The sequence below is a fragment of the Psammomys obesus genome, unplaced genomic scaffold, assembly GCF_907164565.1.
Source record: "Psammomys obesus unplaced genomic scaffold, mPsaObe1.curated_primary_1811, whole genome shotgun sequence".
In the NCBI taxonomy this organism is placed as follows: Eukaryota; Metazoa; Chordata; class Mammalia; order Rodentia; family Muridae; genus Psammomys; species Psammomys obesus.
Window position 1 is genome coordinate 8,704,978 of NW_026592510.1, and position 10,996 is coordinate 8,715,973.

General features: G+C 45.2%; 1 protein-coding gene across 3 annotated transcripts in view; it reads left to right on the plus strand.

Moving 5' to 3' along the window:
* Positions 1-10,996, plus strand: part of Spata6l (spermatogenesis associated 6 like) — a 39,919-nt gene that overhangs the window by 20,562 nt on the left and 8,361 nt on the right. For all 3 annotated transcript variants that reach the window (XM_055614064.1, XM_055614065.1, XM_055614066.1), the window contains 5 exons: positions 481-558; positions 1,713-1,946; positions 4,353-4,455; positions 7,038-7,072; positions 7,808-7,989. In XM_055614064.1, coding sequence (XP_055470039.1) covers positions 481-558; positions 1,713-1,946; positions 4,353-4,455; positions 7,038-7,072; positions 7,808-7,989 — 632 coding nt within the window. The remainder of the gene's footprint in view (positions 1-480; positions 559-1,712; positions 1,947-4,352; positions 4,456-7,037; positions 7,073-7,807; positions 7,990-10,996) is intronic.

A 10,996-nucleotide genomic window follows, 5' to 3' on the forward strand; every position in this document is an offset into this window, starting at 1 on the left:
AGTGGCTCTCAACCCTCCTGTTGCTGCGGCCCTTTCATACAGTGTCTCGTGTTGTGGTGACCCCCCCACCATAAAATTATTTTATTGCTACTTCATGACTATACTTTTGCTGCTGTTGTGAATTGCAGTGTATACATCTGATATGTGACCTCCAAAGGGGTCACAACCCAAGGGTTAAGCACGTGCTATTTTCTATTAAAAATTGTGTTCAGCTGGGCATGGTGGCACACGCCTGTAATCCCAGCACTCAGGGAGGCAGAGGCAGGTGGATCTCTGAGAGCTCGAGGCCAGCCTGGTCTACAGAGCGAGTCCAGGACAGCCAGCATTACACAGAGAAATCCTGTCTCAAAAAAGAAAGTATTCTGATTGTGCTTACTACGGGACACTGGGTTCTTGGCAGATTCCCAGTGACAATGAGATGGGAAAGAGAGTTGTTTCTAGTAATGTCTTTTGCTTCTCTTTATGCTGCCTCATTTCTAGGGCATCGCTCCGAAACTAGAGTTTTCTACAAGGACAGCCATCCGAGAATGTGTGTTCCCGCAGAGAAACAGATTTTTTGTAAGTATAACCGAAAGGACGATGAAAGAAATGACAGGAACCCCTCCCCCCCACCTCCACCCTAATTTAAAGACTGTTAGTCTGGAGTCATTTTGCTACATTTAAATGAAAACTGAACATGCAATAAGCTGGGCAGGTTTTGCTAGGTTTGATTTCTGTAGTTAGACAGTTTGCTTGGCCTGTCACGTTAGAGTATGTTTGTTGTATATTGATGTTCAAGTGATGATGTCAAAAACAGAATGAGACCATTAGCTGCCCCCCTGCCCCACAAACAGACATAACAAACAGAACAGCTGGAAGAACAAAGAGGAGCCCGGCAGAGTCCTCGCTCAGAGCTAAGTGGGATTTCGGCTAAGATGGTTGTTTATTCCCCGAGACAACTAGCTTTAATTTTAAAAACCATTTTAAGCTGGTGGTAGTGACACATCCCTGTAATCCTAGCACTTGGGATGCCAAGGTGGGAGCTGGCTACAGGTTGAAGGGCAGCCTTGGCTACATGGTGAGACTCTGACTCTAAACCGCAACAGCCCCCTAAACCATTAGAAATGCTTTCATTGCTGTACACATAGAAACACTTAATTCCTTTCAATCAGTTCTTTGCACTGAATGTATACAGATAGTTGGACCCACGTATATAGAGCGATTCATACTTCCCGTGTCTATAGTCTGTCTGTGCTCAGAGTCTGTCTGTGCATATCTGCTGTTGGTAAACTTCCCCCTAATAAATACAAAACTCCCTGTTATTATTTAAAGTATGTGATCTTAGAAAGTTATGCGTGCTAATTATACTACCCTAAACGGTAACATAACTAAATGAGCAAATAGAAAAATGGTTTTCTTTAAAGATTTGTTTTATAAATCTGAGGCAGTCTTCAATCTTACTTTTAAAATGTTCAGTTAATTGACATTATAGGCTTGAGTACATTATCTTTTCCTTTTCAATCAAAAGAATATTTTTGGCTGGAGGGATTGCTCACAGGTAGAGTGCCTTGCAAGCAAGCTCAATTCCCAGCACTTGAAATCATCAGATGTTTGATTCCCAGCACTGGAAAAAAAAAACAAAAACAAAAACAAAAACAAAAAACAACTAAAAACAAACACAGTGAAACAGAACAGCAAATCTCTGTTTGATTGATGTTGTTTTCTGCTCTCAGGAAGAAAACTGTAAGCCACACAGGCCTTTGTGGAAACTGTCTGGACAGAGAGTCCCCGCAAGTAACAAGAAGATGAAGGCAAGGGAGAAAAGTCCCGACCAACTTGCCAAAGGCACCCAGTTCCAGGAATACTCGCCACCTTCCCGCAGGCGTCTTCTCCTCCACCAGCCAACTCAGCTGAAAAAGAGCTTCAAGTTCCCAGGAGAAAGGAAGCCTCCATTTGTGGTTAGACATGTGAGCTCAAAGTGATTTTTCGGAGCAGCCTGATATGTGAGGGACATGGATAAGAGTGGGAGAAAGAACTGTTGAGCCGTGCAAACAAGTGGGCAGCAGTTACTGAAGAGGGAATGCAAACGAATAATAACCGTCCTTAAATGATTTTCGTTTTCTAGTGCCATTGTTAGGGATGTCCATAAAGGCAGCTCCGGGAGCACTTGCTCAGTAAATGCCCATCACTCCATTTTTAGCTTTGAACATTTGTTAATGGGGGATGTCGCCTGTAGATGATGACTCACCATCACCCAGAAGAGGGTGAGCTGCCAGGAACGGAAGGTGACAGTCAATGGCTGGCTGACAAGGTGCATCAATCCAGACTGAAGCTCCTTCTGCTTAGAAGAAGCAGTTTTCACTTTCTCAGTGAGATTGGTGCTCAGTAGCCAAACATTGAGCAGGGTCGGGATGTCAGGGGGGCGGGGAGCAGGACTGGCCTCACCCAGAGAGGCATCTGAGTCTTAGTCACGAGAAGCTGTGGGGATTGTTAGTCACTGTGGTCCTCTTAGTTGTCTTGAAAATTTGGGTTTAATTACTGTATTATCAAATAGAGACACTCTACACATCAGCTCGTTAGTGTAATAATATCTAAAGTCAGGCATGGTGATGTGCTTTTGTGATGTACTTGGGAGGCTGAGGCGGGAGGATTGCCATGAGTTTCAAGCTATAGCCTGGGCTGCATAGTGTGTTCTAGGAAAATTTAAGCTACTGGGTTTTACACACACACACACACACACACACATCAGCCACAAATCATTAATTTAATTCATTTTCTTCAGTATTTGTATACATAGCCTTCATGTTTTCTATGAAGCTGTAATTCTGTGTATATAGATACATGCAAATTAACATTTCCTGTTATTTCATACTCTTTGTGATCTCTACCCCACATTCCAGTTAGTGACTTACCTCAGAATGTTAGCAGCTGATGAAATGTTGACATTTTAGATCAACATTTTGACCTAAAATCACTTGAAATGATGAGTGTGCATTTGATACAGGCTGTGAGCTAGGTAGGGTTAGTCTCAGCCAAGGTGCTCTTGAGATGGTTATATGTAATTTGTTTGTAGGTAGAATTGAGCTTTCTGGCTAGAAAGTGTGGACCACCTAATCTACAAACAAGGACTACGCATAGACACAGAAATACTAAGTGGCTGCTTCTCTTTGGGGGTCTTGGTAAAGATGCCTGACAGGAATGTCGCCACCTGTCACTAAATATGGTTCTATAGAAGTATTGGTGGCTGGTGTATTTCAGACAGTGTGGTTCATTCTATTCCATATACATGCTTATAAGATGCAGTCCCTGTCACTGTCGAGTAATTAATCTTTTTTTAAAAAAATGGCTAGATTTCTTAGGGAGTGAAGACTTGACATTCCATTATTTACCAAATCATTGCAGTTTTTAGTATTTTGCTAGGCTCTTTTTATAGAATATCTTACATACTTGATTTTAGTCAGATTTCCTGATCACACACAAGACATCCTTAACTGAAGCATTAAAATGTAGAGAACTTGTGTCTGGTGAGGTGGCTCAGCAGTTAAGAGCACTGGCTGTTCTTCCAGGGGACCCAAGTTCAATTCCTAGCACCCTCTCAACAACTCCCATTTGTAACTCCAGTTCCAGGAGATCTGATGCCCTTTTCTGGCCTCTGTGGGCACAAACACATGTATGTGGTACATGAACATACATGCAAAGAAAACATTCATACACATTTAAAATTTTTAAATTAGAAAACTTAATCAGTCTGTTTCTTGGCATACAATAAAAGCTAGTATATTAGCCTGTCTCACTGAAAAAAATAAAATAAACCAACATTTCAGTCTAGCTTTATGCTATGGAAGAGTCTCTTTTTCAAGTATTTTGACCTGCTTTTGCAGATCATGTTGACTAACTTTGTTTTAGGAGAACATGCCCTGTCACTTTAAGTAAGAGACTAGTTACTGTTACTGTGTTTTAAAAGAATCTAGACAGTAGACTGGAAGGGGGATCTGGTCAATCTATTGACTTTGGAATACTCTGTCCCGTTCAAAGGAGGCCCAGCGGGGCTGGAGGCTCACACCTGTAATCTCAGCCTCAGGAGACAGAAGCTTTGCACTCTGGCTTTTCATCGTTCTCTGTTATGCTAACGTGATTTGTGCCTAGCTTCAGTCCCTTCTGCTCACATTTCACACACGCCCTTTTATATGTAGCCTTAGTGGAGACAGTGGACAGTTTCTTCTGTGGAGTATACCATAACATACGTGGAGACTGTGATTTAGGTTATTTTCCAAACGTCTCTGTCAGTGGTGGTTGTGGGGAGGGCATCATGGGTAACGAGAAGGATGTCCATGCTACTGTAGGTGGGTCTTACATGTTTCCTTCACTTTCAGGTAGACAACCAAGACCCCTTTGGTGAAAATAATTTGACAAATCTTTCACAGAAGTCCAGAAGAAAATCGAAGATTTTAGACTTTGATTTTTCGCTGAAAAGAGGTAACCGAGTTTCTTGTCACTAACATTCCCCTAACGAGCCCCCGTGCCTCACACTTAGCATCTTTCTCCCTGAGGAACTGCAGTTACACTGGAAGCTATGGGCCTGATTCTCAAGGTCTCTCCAGCTGCGGCATCCCCATGGGGCAGAGGCAACCAAGAAGCAGTGTATTTTCAAGTCGCCCTCAGTATGTGAAGGGGCCAGAGCTGGGTGCTGTGATTAACTGTATGTGTCTACAGCCTCTGGTTAGGCCTGCAAAGCCAACTGAAACCGCTTTGTCCTGGCCTGAACCCCTTGCAAAGGTGTCACTGATGGCAAATACGTTGTTGGGTTTGCCATTTTTTTTTTCTGATGGGAGAGGGGCAAGAGACTGATGGGGGTCATGGCACTTGCTGAGCAGATTCCATGTTAGTGCGGAGAGAGCCAGCTCTCTGAAGCAGTTAGGCTAAGGGGCAGCCATCTTCTGAGCTGTGGATTGCAGGATCCTACGCATGCGTTTGCAAATCCTACTGAGGACTCGAAAGAGCTGCGGCTGACCTGGGTGATGGCTATTCACATTTAGCGTGTTAGAAATAGAAAGTGAGCAATTGTAAAATGCAGTACACCAGCAGAGAAGTCACTAGCCTTTAATAGTAACGCCATGACATGCCACCATTGGTACAGTAATGCTATGAAGTGTCGCGGTGGATTTTGTTACTCTGTGGGAGAATGAGAACGAGAGGAATAAATCATGTCTTAGTGGACTTACGAATGCAGGTTTTCATTTGGAGGTGTCCTGAAGGGACACCTTCTGCTCCCATTGAGGTTTCTGGACTACACATTGATTGACAGTGTCTGTCCCTACTGAAGGTCATGGCGGCTTGCCTGGAGTTCTCAGTCTAGCCAGGGCTGGTGATGGACTGGTGATGGACAGGGCTGGCTGTCGTCTCTTGGTAGGACTGACTTGTGATGCCCTCACAGGAGAGTTCCCGGTGTCCGGCTTCGTAGTTTATGCCTGGAAGGGACTGCAGGTGTTTTGTGGCACCTCAGGCCAGTGTTCTTACAGCAGAGTGCCTGAGCACAGCTGAGCGCGGACGGCGTGTAGGGGCGGGAGGCGGAAGTGCTTCATCACCTCTGACACTTAATTTAAGCCCTGCAATTGAAGATCACTGGTGCAGCCTGTGAAAGCAACGCTGTCTTCCCTGACCCAGTGAATGCAAGCAACAGCAAATATCCATTCTTGGGGAGACGGTCGAGCTTGGTGCTGGCTTGCATATGGTGGCTGGCATACATCACGCCTGTCTTGGGCTTTACCGTTTCATGATCCTGGCTGGTGAGGAAGTTTGCAGAGGTTACAGTGTGAGTACAGGTCACACATCAAGCTGTTAGCGTAGCTATACCCTCCAGGAGCTCAGATCTCTGGACTTGGGTCCTGGGATCCCTGTGGCTTGTCAAGCCATTCCCATGCCTGGGCCACCTCCAGGCCTATGGGAGAATAAAGCAGCCATGCCTCTGAGAAAGCTGGGGCTCTTGTTGAACTGTAGGTCGTGATGGAGCGCTGGGGTGGGGCCTGGGGCCTTGTCTCACGAGTTTCTGGGTGGTCCTCATGCTGCTGGACCGTGGATTGCCCTTTAAGAAACAAGGGTCAAAAGCAGAACAGATGTTAATGCAGATGTTAATGCATGCCGAGTGCAGGATTGTGCCCAAGGGGTTCCGGTGCCTCAGGAGAGTTTTGTAGCTGTATCTGCAGGGCGCTCAGCGTTGCTGATTCCTTGCTCAGCTTAGGGTGGGGAGTTTCCAGGACTGTGTGCACACCGAGGTGAGTGTACCCAGGTACGGAACAAATCGAGCTTTAAAAATCTCCTTTCTTCCTTATTGCAGCTGGTGCTGTGAAGGGTACGAGGAGTCCAGAGACTCTTTTGTCATTAAACCTGGAAAAAAAAAATCCACTTTTTAGTTTTCTCCACGTGTGTTTACTACTTCTGGGATTATTATTACCCTCATTATGTTAGTACTGCAGTGCTCTGTGTTGTTTGGAACTAGGGTCTTGGACATGATAGGCCGTTACCCTCTGATCATCCTTGCCGCTCGCTAGTGTGTACTAGCCTCATAAATATTTAAGGGAACGACAGTGATTTGTGCCTTAGATGCATTGTGTTTCTCTATGCTCTCACGTATTGTTTGGACTGATTTCACATTCACGTTCACCTTGCCCAAGTATCCTCATGAGCCCCTATGTAAAGACTTCTCCAGAAACCAAGAAGGACTCACGAGGCAGAGCACAGAAACTGTATATTAAGCCCATATTGCCTTCTTTTGAGCTCTGGGCACCTGGGAAAATATGTTTTCTCTCTTTAAGGCTGTGAAAGGGTCTTGAACTTACAATCCCTGTCAGGTTTGTCCCCCACCCCCTTTCCAGCTGTACTGTCACTGAAAATACAACCTGACTGTGGACCGCAGGGAGACAGAAAGGTCCCGTAGAATTGCGGGGGCCCCAAGGGAGTCTCAGTTGTGATCTTGGAACTTACAAGGGGGCGTTTGTTTGTGCTATGGGATTATGGCTACCTGGTAATAACAATCCTCACACTGTTCCTCTTTCTTCTAGCATCTTCTCTTGACAGCTTTGCAGCAAACATAAAGGTAACTTTAGCATCAGCAGCGGCATCTGTAAATGGTTTCTCTCCCGCCTCTATGAACGGGGAGGAATTGTTCCTACTCGCGCTGCTCTCGAGGGCAGCATAGCTGGGGGGGGGGGGGTTATGCAGGCCAGTGCGCAGCTTCCACTGTGCGTCACTGGGGGAATCCATTGGCTTGCTCCCCTTCGTTCATTTGGGTGATCCATTACCAAGAGTAGGGTTACATAGGGCGATTCTTACTTTAGGACCAGTGACCCATGTTGCTTTCCTTTAATCAGTTACTTTTATACAGTGAGGTGGTAAATGTGTCCTCAGTGTGATCAGTTTGTCAGGCTGAAAGTTCTAGCTCGTATGCTACAAACTGAGAGAGATGTAGTGGAGGAAATTAAGTATATGCTGCAATGTATATGTACAGCACAGACACACTTTGTTTAAAAAGTCAGATCTTTCCTGGAACCGAAAAGTCCATGCCCTCAGAAATCAAAGTGTTCCAAGTGTGAGTTTACTTTGATTTGTTAACATTGCCAATTAGAGCCTTTTGGCCATGTCCCCCTGGCCTGGACTCCTGAGGCTCCTCTACCTTTACAGGAGTTCCCCGCTTTTATTTACAGGAGCTCCCTGGCCAGGTACTCTGTTACTGTACCTCAATTTCCCTCCTTGTTCTAGCCTGCCCCCAGCTTTATGTTAGGCAAATGAAAACCAAAACTGCAAGTGGAGAATAACATATGTTGTCACTCAGGTTATCAGAGAGCCAGATGAGCGGATTGTCTTAAGGAGTCAGTCACCTCTAGATTCAACCAAGTCCAGAAGGTCCTGGCTCAGTCACCAAGGGGACGCTGATTTCTACCCAGGAACTTCAGTTGCCTCCTCCCCGTTATCCAGACCTACCAGCCCTCTGGATCAGCCTCTTCGCCGAGAAAGGTCAGCAGGCAGCACCTTCCCCTTGTCTGAGGAGTCTAGTACTCTGTCAGGAAGAAAGCCTGAATACCTTGTCAGTTTGCTTTGCTGGAGAAGTCAGCTGATGAGCGTTACCATCCCTTTTCAAACCTGCACAAAAAGTACCGCTAGCCTCTTTTCCTTGGGAAGCCGTGTTTGAGGATACCCGGTATGGGTTTGGTGGTGTAGCTCCATGGCAGAGCACTTGTCTAGTATGCATGAGACTCCAGGTTTACCCCCCAGTACTGTCAAAAAGAAAAACCAAAGCAAACTAGCACTACAAAGAGCAGAAGGACAGGCTGGGGAGATGGCTCAGGGAGTAAAACTGCTCACTCGCCCCTCTACTGATTTGCCTGAGTGTCATCTACCCAAAACATATGGCATTCGCTAACCCTGGCAGACATCGGCAAACTAAATGTTGATTTATTATATCTGAGATGCTGACTGGCAAATACAGTCTCCTGCCTGAGCTCTACAGACAAAGCAATATGCAAATGTCTCTCGCTGCTTGAAATAATGTAAACAAACCAAGAAACTAGTCTATGCCAATAAAATATGCACATTAATGGTGTTTATTGTTGACTGGTGGAACACAGATGATTTTTTTACCACTCTATTTTGTTAATGTATACCTTGTAAAATGTCTAGTGAATACTTTCATATTGTAAAACTAAAAACTTCAGTTTAAAATTTATGAATGAGTCGATAAATATTGTTAGTTTTGAGCTCTTTTTATACCAACCATCGTATTTTGTTTTGTGTTTGTGATGTGTGTGCATGTGGGTGTGTATGCCTGTGTCTGTGTGTGTCTGTGGGTTCATGTGTGTGTGTGTTTTGTGTGTACCTGTGTGTGTGTGGCAAAGGAAGGAAGATGTTGGGTGTCTCTCTATCACCATCTACCTTATTCTCTTGAGACTAGTTCTCTCTCTCTGAATCTGAAGCTCACCTTACTTATTTAGTCATTCATTCATTCATTCATTCATTCATTCATTCATTCATTTTTGTAGGCTAGGCTCTGTCTTCAACCCCACCCAGCCAACCTACCTGCACCAGTGGGACCACAGCCAGCTTTTTTCTGTGGGTGCTGGGGTTCTGAACTCAGGCCCATCTGCCTTCAGCCACAGCACTGCTCTGTCATGGGGACTGGGGTAGCCTACGGCTTTTGTCTGTGTGTTTTGTTTACACACACCTTCCTAACTCCTAGAATCAGTACAGCAGGCTATTCTGACACTACAATATGTTGAAATTCCTGGGCAGCTGTCTGACATGTGCCTGATCATAACTTGTCTCTACTCTCTAGGGGCTGACACACTAGACAGGAGGGTCAGCATGGCCCCATCCGCTTAACATGACACAGACTATGGTGTGCCCTCAGCAGTAGTCCAGATGAAAGGAGGGCAGAGCAGACGGAAGTTAACTCCCACAGAGGGCAAAGGGAGGGCCCGGCTGCTTCTGAACACATCAAGTGACATACGCATTTGTATGTCCACTTGGCCTCCCTTTGATGAGTAGCTTCATGTACCCAGCCGGCTGACCCTCAGTTTTGGCTGACGTAAGAACTGCTTCGTGTTTACTGAGGCAAACAGCATCAATTGGGATTGGAGTTGAGTGTGTGGGAGAGTGTTAGGATTGATAATCTGTTTACCATGTCTGTAATGGAGACTAACACGTAGCACAGTCCTCCTGTTCTCTGACACCTTGCAACCTAGCACAGAGTAAAAGTACACATGCATACTCATGCACGTGTACGCATACGAACACACACACACACACACACACACACACACAAATGCATTTTGTTTTTCTTATACCAAACTTTCACCTCCTCCCTCACCCCTTTTACTCCTTACTGGTCCCTTCCTTACCCCGCAACAGTGCTTGTGCGATGTGTCACTCCGTTACCCTCATCTCAGCATCTACTGCCTCAAGGTCTCTTTCTACATAACTTCCGTCCTACTTGGTGTTGTTATTGCTGTGAGGCAACACCACGACCAGAAACTTGGGGAGGAAAGGGTTTATTTGGCTTATACTGCTAAATCACTCTTCATCACTGAAGGAAGTCAGGACAGGGACTCAAACAGGGCAGGAACCCGGAGGCAGGAGCTGATGCAGAGGCCATGGAGGGTGCTGCTCATTAGTTTGCTCCCTGTGGCTTGCTCAGCCTGCTTTTGTTTTTGTTTTTTTTTTTTTTGTTTGTTTGTTTGTTTAAATAGGATCCAGGACCACCAGCCCAGGGACAGCACTACCCACAATGGGCTGGGCCCTCCCCTATCAATTATTAATTTAGTGGATGTCTTACAGGCTTGCCTGCAGCCTGTTCTTATGGAGCTTTTTTTTTTTTAATTGAGGTTCACTCCTCTCAGATGACTTTAGCCTGTGTCTAGTCAACATAAAACTATCCAGCATAGTTCCCTTTCTAGTTTCATGATCTACATAAAAAAAAAAAAAACATATAGTGTTTGTCTTTGTGAACCTGACTTTGTTTGCATGACATAATGATTTCAGATTCTAGCCATTTTCCTGCAGATGCCAAGAATTTGTTTTCTTTGTGGCAGGATAAAATCCCATTGTGAATATTTTCCACACCTGTATGTTAGGCTTCTCCCAGTCCCAAGCTGTTGCAAGCACCACAGCAGTGGACATGCGTGTGCAGATCTCTCTGTGGTACACTGATGTAGGAAACTCCAGATATATGCCCAGGAGTGGGTAGCTGTGTCATACGGCGGGTCCACTTTTATTTTTATTTCTAATTGTTTGAGAAACCTCACACTGATTTTCATAGTGGCGTCTTAAGTTTCTACCCCCACCATCAGCATATGGTGTCATTTGTGCGTTTTGATGCTGGCGCTGCTATGGTACGATGGACTCTCAAAGCGGTTTTAGTTGCATTTCCCTGGTGGCTAAGGATGTTGAACTTTTTTTTCTGTTGTTTATTGTCCACAGTGTGTGTGTGTGTGTGTGTGTGTGTGTGTGTGTGTGTGTGTGTGTGTGT